Source organism: Leptodactylus fuscus, chromosome 2 (assembly GCF_031893055.1).
Source record: "Leptodactylus fuscus isolate aLepFus1 chromosome 2, aLepFus1.hap2, whole genome shotgun sequence".
Lineage (NCBI taxonomy): Eukaryota > Metazoa > Chordata > Amphibia > Anura > Leptodactylidae > Leptodactylus > Leptodactylus fuscus.
The window spans coordinates 258321722-258342155 of NC_134266.1; the positions used below are offsets into that span (position 1 = coordinate 258321722).

A 20434-nucleotide genomic window follows, 5' to 3' on the forward strand; every position below is an offset into this window, starting at 1 on the left:
ATAGATAGATAGATAATGATAGATAGGAGATAGATAGATAGATAGATAGATAGATAGATAGATAGATAGATAGATAGATAGGAGATGGATAGATAGATAGATAGATAGATAGATAGATAGATAGATAGATAATTTATAAGATTTCTTTTACAGTGGATGTGCAACACAATGGGGGATCTAGTATCTATTGTCATTGTGTGCATTTTCCACAGACCAAATAACCACATACAATTAAATAATTGGGTTGATATTTGCATATCTGATGATTATAATGGATGTGCAGCACGGTGGCTCAGTGGTTAGCACTGCAGTGTTGCAGCGCTGGAGTCCTAGGTTCAAACATCTGCAAGGAGTTTGTATGTTCTCCCTGTGTTTGTGTGGGTTTCCTTCAGGTACTCCGGTTTCCTCCCACACACCAAAGACGTACTGATAGGGAATGTAGATTGTGAGCCCTATATGGGACAGTAACTGACAATAAGTAAATCGCTGCGGAATATGATGGCGCTACATAAGTAAGCAAAATAAATAAATAATAATGTGCATCTGTCTGGTTCAAGGAGCAGAAGCGTAAAAAAAAACCTCTGAAAATTTTGCAACGAATGACTGCATTGCAACACACCTTCCTCTATAAAATATGGTGCTGCGAGCGGCACAGGACAGTGCAGGCTTTGTACTCTGACTGCCACCATGCTGCAAGTACATTGCTTGGTCCTCCTTTCACTGTGTTATGGCGCACTTGCCATGCCAAGACCCCAAAATGATGACGATGGTATGAGTCCTGATGATTGGGAGTTTGCAAAGGTATGTTTCTTAAAAAAAATCCTTAAAATATATTATGATATTGGGCTATGGTCACATCTGCACTGGAGACTGTTAAGTAAATAATAGACCTGTATTCATTTGTCATGCATTTTGAGATCTCTGCTTGCGGTTATAGAATTGGATCCGTTATTTACTTTCAAGACATTGACCTTTGTTCCAATCATATGACAATTTTTATTGCTGTAGAGAAAGCAATGAAAGTTGAATGGCGGTAAGCTGAGATTTTGGAAAATTGCAAAGAATTGCTGTAGTAAAAATTTTATAACTTGTCATTGCATATAGGATAACATAATGGAGGAATTTGTAATACCTGTATACAGCTACTATGCATCGCCATGGAAAGAGACTACAAACAGATCCTGTGTAGTCTGAATATGCAGTCATACTCACTTTCATCAGTCCTCTACTTCTGACTACCAGGCTAGTTCACAGGGGGCCAAAGGGGCGGATTTTGACAGCGGAATCCACGTAATAATTCGCCCCTTTACAATGGTGGTCTATGGAGACCACTAGCGTTCTAAGTAGCGAGCTGCCCTTTCTTCAGGCGGAAGCCGCAACCTCCGGCGTCGGTCCATTCATTTGAGCCGACTCCGGGGTGGGGGAAGCCGCGACCGCGACATTATGGCAGGCGGGTTTTGACTGTATTTTGACTTGGCTCCCTGAGTCAAAATATGGTCAAAATCCGCCCCACCGCCCCCCGTGTGAACGAGCCCTAACAAATGTAAGTCAGTAAGACATGAAGATGGAAAATGGAAGAAAGTAAGAGATCTGAATCAGTGTAAAGATTGCTTGTAGTCTGTTATCATGGCAATATATAGGTTCGCGGACACAAATCATAGTCTTCATTTAAAGTCTCACATTTGCTGTTTCATTTTATACTGTATGTTACCAGCATTGTATGAGTCTAAACCATTTGTTGTGATGGTAGACATATCATTTAGGCTATGGCCCACTTGGGGACCCCTTGAATGAAAACCTATTCACATAGAAAAGTGGTTACCTGGGAAAACAGGTGGACCCCATAGACTATAATGGGGTCCGCGTGGTTTCCGTTCAGTTCCCACTTGAAACATGCGGAGAGAAAAGCACTTTTCTCTCTGCATGTTTTGTGCAGAAACCAAATGGACTCCATTAAATAGGACCTTTCATTACTTGGGGCACATGCGGTTTTATATACCGCTAGAAATCCGACAGTGCGCTGAATGCCCCAGGTGAAGAGCTATCAGTGCCAGAACCATAACTCTTCAACGTTAGAAGGGCGTTCCTTCCCCTCCTGATAGTACTATCTATGGACGAGTCTATGGACGAGCACTATCAGGAAAGGAGGGGGCGTTCTTCACCGCTCTCACAGTACAGCGCTATAGGCACTGCTGTGAGGAAGGGCGTTCCTGACTGACTGTCAGGAACGCCCTTCTTACGGTGAAGAGCTACAGTACTGGCACTGACAGCTTTTCACCTGGGGAACAGAACATGAAAGCCAATAGTGTGCTGAATTCAGCGCACTGTCGGCTTTCTAGTGGTATATAAAACCGCATGTGCCCCAAGTGATGAAAGGTTCTCTAAGTCTATGGGGTCTGCGGGTTTCCTTAGGTAACCACTTTTTTATGTGTATAGGTTTCCGTTCAGGGGTCCCCAAATGGACTCCCTGAATGGAAACCCGAACACAGATGTGAACCGGGCCTCAGTTCGGACAGCGGAAACTGAAGAGGAATTTGAGGTGGTTATCCTCTTGTGATTCCTCTTCATGTTCCACTGCAGATTAGGAAGATGCTTCCAGTGCTCTGTTCTATTACTGAGCAGGCCCTATTCTGCTCCGTAAAATAGGAATGAACATGAACCCACCCATTAAAATCAATGGGGGATGGAAGACACTCTTGAATGTCATCTGAGTGCATTCCACTAGAAAATCAGACACCCCTCAGCCCGCACACCACGCCATGTGCATGAAGCCTTAGGATGAGATTTCATAAACCAATATCTTTCCCCTTTGTCTCTTTCCAGGAATACTTAAACAAATTTTACCCAATGACCAATAAAGGAAGAAGTGCATTTACAGAAAGGCTTGAGGCAATGCAAAAATTCTTCAGAATGAAAGTAACTGGAAAATTAGACAAAGGCACAATGGATATGATGAAAAGCCCAAGGTGCGGCATGCCAGATGTGGCCGAGTTCACCACATTCAATGGAAGACCAAGATGGCAGAAAACCTCCATTACCTACAGGTGGGTCCATGGGTCAGGACATTTAGTAAAGAAAAAGTCTAGGAGCTTTATATCTGGAAGACGTAGCTTGGTTTTTTATCCAATTTTTAGATTTTTGGTTTAAAAGTAAAATCCACCCACAATATAAAAACGGACATATAATAGTAAATGAAAACTTTATAGCAGGGGTCGGGAACCTTCGGCTCTCCAGCTGCTGTGAAACTACAACTCCCAGCATGCTCCATTCACTTCCATGGGAGTTCCAAGAACAGCAGAACAAGTAGGCATGCTGGGAGTTGTAGTTTTGCAACAGCTGGAGAGCCGTACGTTCCCTACCCCTGTTTTATAGGATAGCGAAAGTTTATTATTTACATCTCATTTTTTTACAAAGATAAAAGCATTTCTCTATTTTGTAGTGGCAGCCATGTTTTCTAAAGTGACAACAGTAAGTGCAGACATCTTAGTTGTGCTTTGCCAATGGTTACATCTATATATGTCTTAAAATAATAGAAGAGCAGGCATCCTTGGTCCCTGGTACCCGAGGAGTTCCAAATGCTCCTTCTTATATGTTAATAGGATCCCGACCTACCCTGTGCCATTTATACTGCTGTCTCATACTTACCATTTTAGAAGTTGGCTACTCCGGCGACCACCTGGACCCTTTTGTATATCATGCAGACCCTAAATTGACTTAGCCCTCCCACATTTGGGCAGAGCTTTGCATGTCACGCCCCTTCTCTGGTTGGGATCTGACGAATTTGCTATGACTGTTCCTGGAACTTGAGAATTGTCCCTACAAATTCTGGAAAATTGGTAAATATTAGAGATGAGCGAGTAGTATTTGATCAAATACAACGGTATTCGAAATACTCGTACTCGCATGGTATTCGACCGAGCACGAGTATTTCGAATACCTTTGTATTTGATCGAATACTACTCGCTCATCTCTAGTAAATATGCCACCTTAATATGTGGTGGAGAAGTCATAGGGCCCAATTTGGCACCAGGGTCTGGTTGTGAATACCACCTCTGTACCTACTTTAAAGGGATTCTACCATTAAAGCAACTTTTTTTCTAATTACCACGTCGGAATAGCCTTAAGAAAGGCTATTCGTTTCCTACCTCCTGCGCAGTCGGCTCTGACAGCGAGACCCTTCGCCGAACAGAGTGTACTGCGCATGCTCAGTAAGGTCCGTACAGCCCTCCGACACGCGAGTGAACTCATCCAGGCATCGGAGGGATGTACGGACCTTACTGAGCATGCGCAGTACACTCTGTTCAGCGAAGATGTGAGGAGCGTACTGCGCATGCGTGCAATTGCAGCCTTGGAAATATGGCTGCCGGCCGGCATGCACAGTCGGCTCTAACAAGGTCTCGCTGTCAAAGCCGACTGCGCAGGTGTCAGACATGACGAAGAAAGAAGACGACAGACAAGGGGAGGAGGCAGATGAAGAAGAAGGACGCCCCCATTGCTGCCGAGACCTCATTAGCATACCGGTATTTCTAAGTAACGGCGCGACGGAGACCACATCTAAAGGTAGAAGACGAATAGCCTTTCTTAAGGCTATTCCGACGTGGTAATTAGAAAAAAAGTTGCCTTAATGGTAGAATCCCTTTAATTACACCAGTGAAAAGGCCTCTCTACAACTAAGGCTAGGTTAACATCTGTGTCAGAGTCTCCGTAAGAGACTCCACCAAAAGTAGGCCTAGAGAAAAGTCCTACATGGATAGAGGGTTCTTCTCTCCATCAGTTTCAGTATAAAAACAGTGGAAACTTGGCCTACAGGTGTCCATGGGTAACCACTGGCTCAAATGTGAACCTAGTCTTAAAAAGATACCAGTATTATAAATGGAACATGTTCAGTTAGGGAATTTGTAGGCTGAGAGCTATAGGACTCCACCTACACCTGGAGTCCACCTAGAGTTCTTGTCAATGCTAACAAATGATACAACCTCTAGCAAATCTAGGTTTTGGGTAGTTTTCAAAAAATTATTTGACCATGTTAATAAAAAAAAAAATTGCCTTGTTGCCGTAGCAACCCATCACCAATCAGTGATGGGGACTCTATGAATGGAAACCTACTCCGCTTAAAAAAACGGTTACTCCTGGACCCCATAGACTGTTATGGGTGGAAAACTGAGGAGAGAAAAGCACTACTTTAAACCGTAATGGGGTACGGAGACCCAGCGCGGGTGTGAACCGATCCTATGAGATGAAAGCCAAGATCTGATTGGTTGGCCATTTTCTCTCTTGAAATTTTCCAAAATACATTATTTTGGTGCAAATTTATATCACACCCAGAATTATATAGTTTGACGCATCTTATAGATTGCTCTTCCTTACGACATCTCATGGATGATATACTTTAGACTAAATTGGATTTGCTTTTGTGCAGAATGCTGAATTACACCCCAGATCTTCCCGCCCCTGTGGTTGATGATGCAATCCGGAGGGCGTTGAATGTTTGGAGCCAAGTCACCCCACTAAGTTTCACCAAAGTCAACAGTGGAGATGCGGATATCCTCATCCAGTTCAGTGCACAATGTACGTATGTTTAGCTTTATAAAAAAAAATTAAAAAATTTTATTAAAAAATTGTAAAGATACATCGCTCTGATCATACTTAGCGTATAATTCGCAGATCGGTCCATGTGCATAATTGATCATTTTTTTGCAGCACATGGCGATCAGAATCCGTTTGATGGACCCAGTGGTGTACTAGCCCATGCCTATGCTCCTGGACCCCGCATAGGTGGTGATGCCCATTTCGATGAAGGTGAAAGATGGACAAATAACCAAGCAGGTACAATTCTACCCATCTGCAATATTCTTCCCCCATATAGCATTATTTAAAACAATGTAAAGATCCACAAACTTTCAAAAGTTTTCATAAAAAGTCTTGCTGTCTGTTCTCTGGTTGTATAATCCTTTATACATCTTATCAGTTTTTCAGCAGCTAATAGCACCATTATGGCTGCAGCACATTTTACTTTTCTCCCAGAGGCAAGGAACTTGTACAATAAGTAGAAGTCTGTTACAATAAGTGTTATTCTGCTAGGAATAACTGTAAAATGTCAAAAATAAAGCTCAAAGGAACATAATATAGGAGATCCAGGAACACTGAACTGCAAATACAGGGATTGATGCAGCTAAAACACCCCAACACAGAAAAAGAGAAGTCTGAGCACAAAAGGGAAAGCTTCTTACTGTCTATGAGTGACATCTCATAACTAATAACAGAAATAAATCCACTCACTTTAACATGTGCAGTGCAGAAGCTGGGAAAGCTGTGTGGAATCCTCCCACCTCCATTCACTGTGTGAAGAAACCCCAGCCCCTCCCCCTTGCACTCACTGTGGACCCATTTTGCTTTTGATGGTATCTGTGGATGACCATTCCCTAGTAACAGGGAGTGAACTGTAAATTAGCTAGAAGGGAGACACCTAGTGGCAGCAACTTTAGAGAGGTTTTTCAGGCAGAAAACAGCAATATTTTTAATTCAAGTGCATTACATTTAGGTCCAGAATGACATGATTTATTACATTAGACTAAGTTCTCTGAAATGTTACTGAGCCTTTAACCTTTTTCCCTTAGGCTTTAATCTCTTCCTGGTGGCTGCACATGAATTTGGTCACTCCTTGGGACTTGGACACTCTGATGATCGTCGAGCCCTGATGTTTCCCACCTACCAATTTGTAAACACAAACAATTTCCGCCTGTCACAAGACGATGTCAATGGAATACAGTCACTGTATGGTAGAAGGCGCCAATAACTCCTGAAGATACTAACCTGATGGTCCTTTATCCAAGAATGCTAAGACAAGAACGTGAAATGCTTGCGCATTGCTATAAAGTTGCACTAAGTATATGAATATAAGATATAGAAATATTGAAGTACCAATACAGGTGGCGCAGTCGTCAGCTTGTTGCACTTGCAATATAAAGGTATCTATGCTAGCAATGACTTACAAGGAGATAGTATTTCACTTATGTTATATCTTAAAGACTTGAAAATCAGCCACCTTTTATTACAATGTATGTGTGTACAGCCAGCTTAATAAACAGGTCTGTCTGACCAATATTACTTTTCTTTGAATGTTGCGACTAAAATTTCCATTGCAATTTTCGGCAAAGTATTTCTAACAATGCAGAAGGGGCAGTCCAGGATTAGAAAAAGGGGTTTACTTTTCTAGAAATAGCACCACTCTGGTCTCTAGACCATAACATCCCATTTCAAGTCAACCCTTACTCCGCATTTCCACATCTGAGCTTCACCCGTTAAACTCGGTCCATGTGTTGGTCAAATATAAAATCCCTGAGGACGAGTCTTTAAAAAATAAAAAAAAAGATTAAACAAATTTTAAAAAATATTAAATTTCAATCCATCCCTCCTTTCCTTAGATCCCAAATAAATACTATATTGGAGAAAATAATCAACATAGCTGAAGTGCTAATAGAACCTGTGGCTCAGTCAGTATCAAATCTATTGAAATCCTAATGAAAAATGTGAACAATCTATAGAGGATCTCACAAAAAACTACTGATCAATATTCACTGAAGTGAAAACAATGGGAATCAGAACCTGTAATCCGCTCCAAAATCAGCAGCAGATTCCACCATGTGAACAGGGTCTTGGGGTGCAAATACACAGTGCAGGCAAGACACGGCAAAAGGTGGACTGCCATGCCTATCATCCCAGTATTCTATAAATTCATTACAAACCTCTTTTTTTTTTTGGCGTGTTCCAAGCATAATAGCAGCTTTGTTTTGCAAGTTACCATACTGCCATTATCTACAAACACTCGATCATGTTATGACTGTCCATTTTTTGGCTGCAGCACACCTGGATATGCCTGTGCCTTGACCGTGTCATGACTGCACCATATATTCATACTCTACATTGCACATTATAGCAATGTAAACCCAAGATTCAAAGCATACATGGGTTAGAGGGCAACACTGTACCAAGGATGCAATAAATAAAGGGGTAGAACTATCTCAGACATTTATGACATAGGACAACCGCGCCAGCCCCACCATGCCCCCAATAAAGGTGGCACAAAAATATTGAATAGTTGCTTGGCCAGAGAAACCCATTCCATGAAGCTTCTGGTGGGCACAGCTTTTATGATGATGTTTGGACTTTCAGTGTTGGTAACTTCTGCTCCTCAGCATTCGGATCCCCTCGCACTCTAGCTCTGGCAGACCCAGCTCATCCGTGTATTATATGGTCAGCCGTATATATCAATGCCCAGCATGTGCCTTGCTTTGAAATAACCTCAAACAGCTGTCTGTGGACAGAGCCCTCTTCATTTTGTATGGATGTATTCTGGCTTTGTTCCCATATCATGCTGCTAGGTTTCAGAGAAACCAGGCATTGATCTATAGGGAGCTACCTTCCAAAAGGTGGCGCTAGAGAAAATTCTCCTTTTCCACCAGGAATGACTTATTTGCATATATCTTTCCCAGCCTGTACTACTACTTTTCTATGAACGGGAATGAGATACCATAGCATATGTTGTTTCTCCTAAGCCCATACAAACCCCTTGAATAACGCTTTAGCTGCTACTAGCACAAAGGGATATCCGAATGTTGGTAATCCCTGTAAATTTTGTTCCATCAGATTCTCGTTACCTCTGGCAGACAGTATAGAAGTTTGCACTTCTATTCTAAGCAATACAACCACAAGAGAACTTGAGGGATCCCATGACAGTCAGCAAAAAGGCAATTTCACGCATTATTTTTTGTTTTATTTGTATGCTTCTTTTCTGGTGGTATAAATTACATTGTAACCAGAACTGTGGAAGATCTAAATTAATGAGAAAATGACAGGCTTATAGGACAGCCTAAGAGGCATCAACATACCATATGAAAGGCCTAGGGTCCTTTCTTAGCCTATGAAAGAGAACCTATCAACAGGTCTGAAAAGCCCAATGACACACATCATCTGATTGCTGCTGTCACCCTGAGAATTTTGGTGTGTTGTTTATCCAATTCCATTCAGCCATTCCACAGATATAAGCCCTGTGTTGATATAAATTAGTGGATACTAGCCAAGTGGGCGGTAACATTGCATGACAAACAGCACACAGAACTCCAAATAAACACCAGTGTTACCGCCCACTTGGATACTATACCTAAATCTGAACACTAATAGGGCTTATATCTTTGGAATGGCTGACCAGATTTGGATAAATAAAACACCACAATGCTCAGGGTGATAATGCTGATCAGATGATTGGAAGTGCTAATTTCCATATGGCAAAGTAATGGGGGGCCAACCTTACCACAATGCTAGTTTATACATACCTCCCAACCATCCCAGATTCTGCGGGACATTCCCGGATTCGTGGTCCTGTCCCGCTGTCGGCGGGAGGTATGTCCCGGTTTCAACTCATCTGTGTCCGGAGGACGCAGGACGCAGATGACAGAGGAGGACGCAGATGAGTTGAATACACAGGCGAGTGAAGTAAGAGCTGTGAGTAGCTCCTACTTCACCGCTGATCTCCGGCTCCTGGAGAGGTAGGCGTAAAGTGATGATGTCACTCACATCACGCCTACAACTCCATGAGTGAGACTGCAGAGAGAGCTGAGGGGAGCGAGCGAAGGGTAAGTATCACTGTTTATTATGTTAAACCTTGAGGGCAAATTCAGGATGAACATAATGAAGGGGACCCATGAAACTAGGGGACAATGACATGAAACTAGGGACAGAGATGAAGGGGGGCATGAAACTGGGGCAGAGATGGAGGGGGACACATGAAACTGGGGGCATAGATGAAGGGGGGCATGAAACTGGGGCAGAGATGGAGGGGGGACATGAAACTGGGGGAGAGATGGAGGGGGATGTGAAACTGGGGGCAGAGATAGAGGGGGGACATGAAACTGAGGGAGAGATGGAGGGGGGCATTAAAATGGGAGCAAAGATGGAGAGGGGACATGAAACTGGGGGCAGAGATGAAGGGGGAGATAAAACTGTGGGCACAGATGGAGGGGGGACATGAAACTGGGGATAGATGAAGGGGGCACTTAAACTGGGAGATATAATAAGGGGAACATTAAACAGGGGACAACTGGAGGGGCACATTAAACCATGGAAGTAGCTGGAAGGGGACCTGTCTGCCTCTAGTTGCCCCCAGTTCAATGTCAATGTTCAATGTAAGAAAGGACAAAGTGAAGCAATTGTCAATAGGAACCAAATAGATTTTTTTAAAATTTTTGATTTTGAGATCTCAAATCAAATTGGTTGTTCAGGGGAAAGGATTCACTTTACATTTCCCTTGTACCAATTTGATAAATTTTCCCCTAGTCTAGAAAGCCAATCTTTGCAATGCTGTTGTATACGATATAATCCTATTAATATTATAAATGTGAAAGTTTGTGAGTTTGTGGGTTTGTGGGTTTGTGTGTTTGGATGTTTGCATGTTCGGATGTTTGTTCCTCAATCACGGAAAAACCGCTCCACCGATTTGGCTGAAATTTTCCACAAACATAGTTAATACACCCGATTAAACAATAGGCTACTTTTCATCACAATAGCGCACATACGTTTGTGCCAGGACCCCCACAAAACCCAAACTCACACCACCATCTCTGCAATCTCACACACTTTGGACCATAGCAAGCCACAAAATTCCTATTGCCCTCTACAGCCTCGCCCCTAACCCCACACAATCACATATACATATACTTTACCACTTTGCCCCTCACCTTAACGATACTCCAGGAGGCTCTCCGAAATCGCACGCTCTACAAAGCTACACAAATATTTTTCCTGTTCGGTAATCGCCGTAGCAGGAAAAACGGTCAAAAGTGCCAAACCGCCATTTTTTCACTGTTTTCGTTCTGATAAAAATTTGAATAAATAGTGATCAAAGCAATAACATTTCCCGAAAATGGTAGAACTACAAAGTACACCCGACCCCGCAAAAAAAGATGCCCTATACATCCCCGTACACGCACGTATAAAAAAGTTACGGCTGTCGGAATATGGCGACTTTTCAAATATATAATTTTTTAACACAGTTTTGGATTTTTTTTAAGGGGTCAAAATGTAAATAAAACCATATAAATTAGGTATCCCCGGAATCATAACGAAACACAGAATACAGGGGACATGTCATTTTGGTTGCACAGTGAACGCCGTAAAGCCAAAGCCCTTAAGAAAGTCGCAGAAATGCATTTTTTCTTCAAATCCACCCCATTCTGATTTTTTCCCCTGCTTCCCAGTACATTATATAGAATAAATAATGGCGGCATCATGAAGAAAAATTTGTCCCAGGAAAAATTAAGACCTCATATGGCTCTGGGAGCGGAGAAATAAAAAAGTTATGGGGTTTAGAAGGAGGGGAGTCAAAAACGAAAATCAAAAAATGCCATCGGCGGGAAAGGGTTAACTTCAAATACTTCTGTCCCAAAGTCACTATGTAAAGTTTCTCACAACACCGTATATATAGCAGCTCAAATACAAAGTAACTGCAACACAAAAGTCTCACGTATTCTCAGAATTACAGCAAAAACAAGATACAAACTTACATTTCATATCCCATACCTTATACACAGTACGAAAACCTTACCCACGCCTGTATATACCCACTGCTACAATCACCGCAGACGAAGTCGCGGGTACCAGCTAGTATCAGAATAATATAATATCCTCTATATAATAACAAAGTCACCTAAATGTAAAATTTCTAAAGTGTGATTTTTTTTAGTTGTGCAACAGTATGAGGAATCTTAAAGGAAGTATCTATTGTAATTGTGTGGGTTTTCCACAGACTAAGTAACCACATAGAATGAAACAAGTGGGTCGATATTTGCTGATCTGATGAGTACAATGGATGAGTCTCTGTAAGGTTAATGGAGTAGAAGTGTGAAAAAAACTTCAATGATTCACTGCATTGCAACACACCTTCCCTATAAAAGATAGTGTTGCGAGTGGCACAGGACAGTGCAGACTTTCTACTCTGACTGCCACCATGCTGCAAGTACATTGCTTGGTCCTCCTTTCACTGTGTTATGGTGCTTTTGCCATGCCAAGACCCCAAAAGGACGATGGTATGAGTCCTGCAGATTGGGAATTTGCAAAGGTATGTTTCTTAAAAATATTAGAGCATTGGGCTACGTTCAGATCTAGTTATTGTTGGTTCTCACCTGTGTTGGTGTTTCTATTCGCCTGGACCCTCGGGCCACAGGAACAGGACAGATTTTTATGGCCTAAAAGAAAACAGTGAAAGTTGAAGGACAGGGATCTTTATATGGGAAGAATATGCAAATCTGACTTCCATGATGTAATTAGGATGTCAGTGCCTCAAGTGTGCACACCAATAGAGGGCGCTGACTGAGAATGTGCAAGTCTAGCTTCCATGATGTAATTAGGAAGACAGAGTCTCAGTCAAACAAACCTATAGAGGGCGCTCCCTTTAACATCATGTCGACCTTCTCAGAGGCCTTTGTTTGCAATGATGTTGGGATTATGCCAGATACAGTCTTCTCTGTCAAGGACAGCTGTTTCGATGTACTTGCATCTCATCAGCTTGGTGCAGAGAGGATCTGGTAGAGGTGAGAGGCTTAGACAGGGTTAAGGGGATATCGTCACTCCATAGGGAGAGACCACTATATAGGTGTGTGGAGTCTTATTAAGCCATGAGCGCTCCACTGCAAAGGAACATGGGAAGAATATGCAAATCTGACTTCCATGATGTAATTAGGATTCCAGTGCCTCAAGTGTGCACACCAATAGAGGGCACTGACTGAGAATGTGCAAGTCTGTCTTCCATGATGTAAGGGATCTTTCATGATAAAGGGATCTTTATATGCACCTCAATATTTTGGATCCTTATATAAAGGCTGCATAACCAAAAGGGTCAAGCTTTTCTAAAGATGCATTGAATGGCCAAGTTTAGGGCAGTTTTTGGGCTGTTCCCAGTGGACCATGGTGTGATTCATTATGTATATTAGGATGTGATTTCATGAACCGATATCTTTCCCCTTTGTCTCTTTCCAGGAATACTTAAACAAGTTTTACCCAACCACCAATAAAGGAAAAAGTCAATTTACAGAAAGGCTTGAGGCAATGCAAAAATTCTTCAGAATGAAAGTTACAGGAAAGTTAGACAAAGACACAATGGATATGATGAAAAGCCCAAGGTGCGGCATGCCAGATGTGGCCGAGTTCACCACATTCCGTGGAAGACCAAGATGGCAGAAAACCTCCATTACCTACAGGTGGGTCCATGGGTCAGGACATTTATTGAGGAAAAAATCTAGGAGCCTTATATCTGGAAGACTCTGACCACAATATAAATGCTGAAAACAATTTTATAACGTTCATTGTTCGTCTCCCAGAAGGGAAATATGACTTCATTTTTTCGACTGCGAATTTGCCATGGCTGTTCCTGAAAATTATGGACAATCATGGCAAATTCTGGGCAGTTGGCAGGTACACTCTTAATATGTGGTGACGAAAACAATGGACACATTAGGCACTAGGGTCTTGTCATTGCTGCCAAATGATACAATTTTTCTGTAAACATAGTTTTGGGAAGTTTTCAATAAATTGATATTTGGCCATTTTTTTTAATCACTAAGTAGCCAGAGGATTTTTTTTTAATCCTCTGGCTACTTAGTCCCCCCTGGTGTCCACTTACCTGCAGAGATGGCTGGTCCGGTGCCCGGTGTTCTCGTTCTTCTTTGCCTCGCTGCCCCCTGCCTCCCAGGTTAGGAGAGTGTGTGCAGGTACTGGGAAGGGAGACGTCACGTCTCCCCGCCCTGTACCCGTCCACACTCTCCCAAGTTACAAGCCCCGCCTTCTTCCTAGCTCTTTAACACTAACCTGGGAGGCGGGGGCAGCGAGGCGAAGAAGAACAAGAACACCGGGCACCGGACCAACCATCTCTGCAGGTAAGTAGCTACTAGAGATGATAGCTAGTCACCCATTAGAATGAATGGACGCAGCCGGCATGTAGGGGGTTAAGGCTGTGTGCCGGCTGCTTCCATTCATTCCTATGGAATCGCAGCGGAGCCTTCACACTGAGTATACGCTCTGCTCAGAATGAGTATACTCAGTGTGAAGGCTAACATTGTTAGCTTTTCCCACAATGCTTGGCCAGTAGCAAAGCATTCTGGGAAATAATCACCGATCTCGATCCCACCTAAAAAGATCGTGTTTGGAATTCTGATCGCGATCGTGAAATTTTCTCGATCGCCGATCGGAATCTGATCTTTTCCGTACACGATCGCTCAACCCTAATTGTAACCTATCAGAGATCAGTTTTCATTTTCTCTCAGACAGTTTTGATGAATGAGGACAGTGGGGAAGATTTATCAAAATTTTACAAAAATAATCAAAAATTAGCCAAAATGGGCACAATGATATATTTGGCACAAGTTACAGAACGCGTTAGGAAGTTTCCTGTTCCTCATGACTGGCATTCTTTAGAATAATATTTGCACCAAAAAATGTTCCATTAGTAAATCGGATATATTTCCTTTTGTGCAGAATTCAGAATTACACCCCAGATCTTCCCGCCCCTGTGGTCAATGATGCAATCCAGAGGGCGTTCAAAGTTTGGAGCCAAGTCACCCCGCTGAGGTTCACCAGAGTCAACAGTGGAATTGCAGATATTCTCATCCAGTTCAGTGCACGAGGTATCTATGTAGTAAAAATAATCCTATTAATATTATAAATGTGAAAGTTTGTGAGTTTGTGGGTTTGTGTGTTTGGATGTTTGCATGTTCGGATGTTTGTTCCTCAATCACGGATAAACCGCTCGACCGATTTGGCTGAAATTTTCCACAAACATAGTTAATACACTCGATTAAACAATAGGCTACTTTTCGTCACAATAGCGCACATACGTTTGTGCCAGGACCCCCACAAAACCCAAACTCACACCACCATCTCTGCAATCTCACACACTTTGGACCATAGCAAGCCACAAAATTCATATTGCCCTCTGCAGCCTCGCCCCTAACCCCACACAATCACATATACATATACTTTACCACTTTGCCCCTCACCTTAACGATACTCCAGGAGGCTCTCTTTAACGCTCCGGAACAGCCATGTTTGCCGACCCCCACCGCTCTGACAATCTGCGACACCGCCCACCCATGTCAATACCCCTAGGCGGTCTAATAAATGCAAAAAAAAAAGTTTAAAAAAAGTAAAAAAAATATAAAAAATAAATAAAAAGGACTACAAATTCAAATTACCCCCCTTTCCCTAGAACACATATAAAAGTAGTTAAAAACTGTGAAACACATACGTGTTAGGTATCCCCACGTCCGAAATCGCACGCTCTACAAAGCTATACAAATATTTTTCCTGTTCGGTAAACGCCGTAGCGGGAAAAATGGTCAAAAGTGCCAAACCGCCATTTTATCACTGTTTTAATTCTGATAAAAATTTGAATAAAAACTGATCAAAGCAATAACATTTCCCGAAAATGGTAGAACTACAAAGTACACCCGGTCCCGCAAAAAAAGACGCCCTATACATCCCCGTACACGCATGTATAAAAAAGTTACGGCTGTCGGAATATGGCGACTTTTCAAATATATAATTTTTTAACACAGTTTTGGATTTTTTTTAAGGGGTCAAAATGTAAATAAAACCATATAAATTAGGTATCCCCGGAATCATAACGAAACACAGAATACAGGGGACATGTCATTTTGGTTGCACAGTGAACGCCGTAAAGCCAAAGCCCTTAAGAAAGTCGCAGAAATGCATTTTTTCTTCAAATCCACCCCATTCTGATTTTTTCCCCTGCTTCCCAGTACATTATATAGAATAAATAATGGCGGCATCATGAAGAAAAATTTGTCCCAGGAAAAATTAAGACCTCATATGGCTCTGGGAGCGGAGAAATAAAAAAGTTATGGAGTTTAGAACGAGGGGAGTCAAAAACGAAAATCAAAAAATGCCATCGGCGGGAAAGGGTTAACTTCAAATACTTCTGTCCCAAAGTCACTATGTAAAGTTTCTCACCACACCGTATATATAGCAGCTCAAATACAAAGTAACTTCAACACAAAAGTCTCACGTATTCTCAGAATTACAGCAAAAACAAGATACAAACTTACATTTCATATCCCATACCTTATACACAGTACGAAAACCTTACCCATGCCTGTATATACCCACCGCTACAATCACCGCAGACGAAGTCGCGGGTAACAGCTAGTATAGTATATAGTACAATGGTAGGTGCCTCAGGTCATACTTAGAATAATGGGACGCTATTCTTGCCATCAAAAATACCGGAACCCTGATTGGTACCAAGTCAATGGGGTTTGGCCAGTGTCTATTCTAAAAACGGATCCTGTATAGCTATCTTATTTCTGGAATGCCACTGTAGGAATCATCTCTGTCATCTATAAAACCCATAGTAAAGGAACCTATACAGTACTGAACAGTATAGCATACTACAGTCCTATGAAAAAGTTTGGGCACCCCTATTAATCTTAATCATTTTTAGTTCTAAATATTTTGGTGTTTGCAGCAGCCATTTCAGTTTGATATATCTAATAACTGATGGACACAGTAATATTTCAGGATTGAAATGAGGTTTATTGTACTAACAGAAAATGCGCAATATGCATTAAACCAAAATTTGACCGGTGCAAAAGTATGGGCACCTCAACAGAAAAGTGACATTAATATTTAGTACATCCTCCTTTTGCAAAGATAACAGCCTCTAGTCGCTTCCTGTAGCTTTTAATCAGTTCCTGGATCCTGGATAAAGGTATTTTGGACAAACAATTCAAGTTCAGTTAAGTTTGATGGTCGCCGAGCATGGACAGCCCGCTTCAAATCATCCCACAGATGTTCAATGATATTCAGGTCTGGGGACTGGGATGGCCATTCCAGAACATTGTAATTGTTCCTCTGCATGAATGCCTGAGGATTTGGAGCGGTGTTTTGGATCATTGTCTTGCTGAAATATCCATCCCCGGCGTAACTTCAACTTCGTCACTGATTCTTGAACATTATTCTCAAGAATCTGCTGATACTGAGTGGAATCCATGCGACTCTCAACTTTAACAAGATTCCCGATGCCGGCATTGGCCACACAGCCCCAAAGCATGATGGAACCTCCACCAAATTTTACAGTGGGTAGCAAGTGTTTTTCTTGGAATGCTGTTTCTTTTTGGACGCCATGCATAACGCCTTTTTTTATAACCAAACAACTCAATTTTTGTTTCCAAAATGAAGCTGCCTTCTCCAAATGTGCTTTTTCATACCTCAGGCAACTCTATTTGTGGCGTACGTGCAGAAACGGCTTCTTTCTCATCATCTCCCATACAGCTTCTATTTGTGCAAAGTGCGCTGTATAGTTGACCGATGCACAGTGACACCATCTGCAGCAAGATGATGCTGCAGCTCTTTGGAGGTGGTCTGTGGATTGTCCTTGACTGTTCTCACCATTCTTCTTCTCTGCCTTTCTGATATTTTTCTTGGCCTGCCACTTCTGGGCTTAACAAGAACTGTCCCTGTGGCCTTCCATTTCCTTACTATGTTCCTCACAGTGGAAACTGACAGGTTAAATCTCTGAGACAACGTTTTGTATCCTTCCCCTGAACAACTATGTTGAACAATCTTTGTTTTCAGATCATTTGAGAGCAGGCTGTCCATGTTCGGCGACCATCAAACTTAACTGAACTTGAATTGTTTTGTAGAAAGAAATGGTCCAAAATACCTTCATCCAGGATCCAGGAACTGATTAAAAGCTACAGGAAGTGACTAGAGGCTGTTATCTTTGCAAAAGGAGGATCTACTAAATATTAATGTCACTTTTCTGTTGAGGTGCCCATATTTTTGCACCGGTCAAATTTTGGTTTAATGCATATTGCGCATTTTCTGTTAGTACAATAAACCTCATTTCAATACCGAAATATTATTCTGTCCATCAGTTATTAGATATATCAAACTGAAATGGCTGTTGCAAACACCAAAATATTTAGAACTAAAAATGATTAAGATTAATAGGGGTGCCCAAACTTTTTCATAGGACTGTATATACATCTGCATCAAACAGCGTAGTCTACTACAGCAAGAAGCATGCTGATGTATAATGGGCCCGGAGAGGTGAATAGGCCCCTCTATAGCTACTTTTGGAGCATTAACGACCATGACATTAATTGACCATTTTTTTGCAGCACATGGCGATCAGATTCCCTTTGATGGACCCAATGGTGTACTGGCTCATGCCTTCGCTCCTGGACCTGGAATAGGTGGTGATGCCCATTTTGATGAAGGTGAAAGGTGGTCAAATAACCAAGCAGGTACAGTTCTACCCAGCTACAATGTTCTGCCCCTATATACCATTCTTTAAAATAATATAAAGGTGTAGTAATCTCTTTCTATCAGCTCGGAAAGTTTGTGCCAACATAACAACCCCTGTTCATAGGCTCTATCAGTGCGCTCACTTGGACTCCCCATACAGAGCGCTGTAAGAGCGGTTCTTATTCTGGCAGATTTTGCACCATCCTTATTACTGTATTACAGGGTGGCCATTTATCTGCATTCTCTGTAGCTGCAGCAAGGATAATATCCGGCTGGTCACAGCTTTTCCTGGTTCCCCTGATTGTCAAGGATGCAAGAACCTGGTAGATCAGCTGATCGTCCAGGGCCACATTCTGAATGGGGTTGTCAATATTGTCATAACTATTTCAAAGCGAATATCTCATGTATTTAATTTTATTTTAATCATTTACAATTGAAGTAATGCAGGAATACTGTAAAAAAATGTATATGTATTTTTTAATTTTTTATTTTTTTATTTTATTTTTTTTTTTTTGTTCAACCTCTGTAAGAGCAACCATATTGCCTCATAGACAGTACAGCAGGGAGTCTGCGCTTTATGACAGCTGCAAAAAATGGAGTTCATTGACAGAGAAATGTCACTAGTCATGTTATAGCTGTGTTTCCTAATCGTTTCAGACTTGAACATTCCTGGAAAAAAAAAAAATTCCTCAAGACACCCCACCAAATTTTTTTTTTTTTTTTACCAAAAAACAGCAGATTTGCAACATTTTTTCATGCAGTTTTGAATTTATAGGTAAAACATGTTAAATAAATTTGTTTCACTTACAAAATCAAAAAATCGAATCAAAAACCACTTCAAAACTGCATGTATTTTTCAATGCAGGTTTAATTGCACCACAACTACACCATGTAGTACTACCATCATCCACCACCCACAGTACGTTCACTAGCACCAAGCTCCCTTGGTGCCCCCCCCACCAAACAGTACTATAATGTTCCCCAGTGGGCCCTAAACTCAGTATAATGCTCCCCACTGGCCCCATACACAATATAATGCTTCTAATGGCCAGTGCATACACAGTGCCACACCTCCCATGAGGTGACCTGAAGCAACCGCTTCAGGCGGTGCTATGCCAGGGCTCCGGGGAGGGCGGCATTTTTGCTGACCTAAGCCAGTCCAGGATGAGCTGGACACTGAGTCACTGAGCTCACTGAGCGGTGGATTGGGGAGGCCGCTGGAGCAGCGCTAAACCTAAGAAACCTAAGGCTTACCTGTGTGTACTGTGTATGGGATTAGTATTATGCCTTATCTAGGTCTCCCAGACTATAAAGAGTTGACCACTCTCTTTTACCTCTGTCCCAGTCTACACAGCAAAGCTGACAAGTCAAAATGTTTGCTTACTGGCTGAATATTTTCTTGTAACCTTTTTTTCCTTAGGCATTAACCTCTTCCTGGTGGCTGCACACGAGTTTGGCCATTCCTTAGGACTTGGTCATTCTGAGGACCGTCGAGCCCTGATGTTTCCCACCTACCGTTACGTAAACACAGACAATTTCCGCCTCTCACAAGACGACATCAACGGAATACAGTCACTGTATGGTAGAAGGCGCAAATAACTCCTCAGAATACCAGTCAGATGATCCTTTATCCAAGAAGGCTATATAAGATTGTACATTGGTGTAAAATTTCAATATATATATGAATGTAAAATCTATGAATAGTGATTTACGAATACAGATGGCACAGACGTCAACTTGTCGCACTTGCAATATAACTGTATAACTGTACCTATACTAGTAATATCTTACAAGTATGGTTGTATAAGATACCTCTTCATATAGGTTATACACATATATATGGTATTGTAGCTTGGCCCGTTTCAAATGAACCCTTAGGCCACTTTAACACAACTAAGTCTCAGCCATGCAATTCAGTCCGTGTGTTGGATTTACTGACCCGAACATTAGGCGGGGAGATGGACTTCTAGCCTTATAGTTATAACACATACAGACCAAGTTTCAGGCCAGGGCCGCACATAGCGTAAGTGTCACAATCTGTCCACAGGGGAATCACTGGGTCACAAACCGCAGCATTTTACAGTACCTGCAAAGTGGATGAGATCCTGGCGATTTCCAT

General features: G+C 41.9%; 2 protein-coding genes across 2 annotated transcripts; both read left to right on the forward strand.

Annotated features, from left to right (window-relative positions):
• Positions 1–671: 671 nt before the first annotated feature.
• LOC142196000 (collagenase 3-like) lies at positions 672–7089 on the forward strand. Its single transcript, XM_075266150.1, has 5 exons — positions 672–801; positions 2824–3044; positions 5420–5568; positions 5701–5826; positions 6618–7089. Exons 1-5 carry the CDS (start codon positions 688–690, stop codon positions 6794–6796), a joined length of 789 nt encoding a protein of 262 aa, XP_075122251.1. The 5' UTR covers positions 672–687; the 3' UTR covers positions 6797–7089.
• A 4912-nt stretch (positions 7090–12001) lies between these two features.
• LOC142196001 (collagenase 3-like) lies at positions 12002–19930 on the forward strand. The gene is made up of 5 exons (XM_075266151.1): positions 12002–12112; positions 13030–13250; positions 14524–14672; positions 18189–18314; positions 19736–19930. Exons 1-5 carry the CDS (start codon positions 12002–12004, stop codon positions 19912–19914), a joined length of 786 nt encoding a protein of 261 aa, XP_075122252.1. The 3' UTR covers positions 19915–19930.
• The last annotated feature ends 504 nt before the right edge of the window (positions 19931–20434 follow it).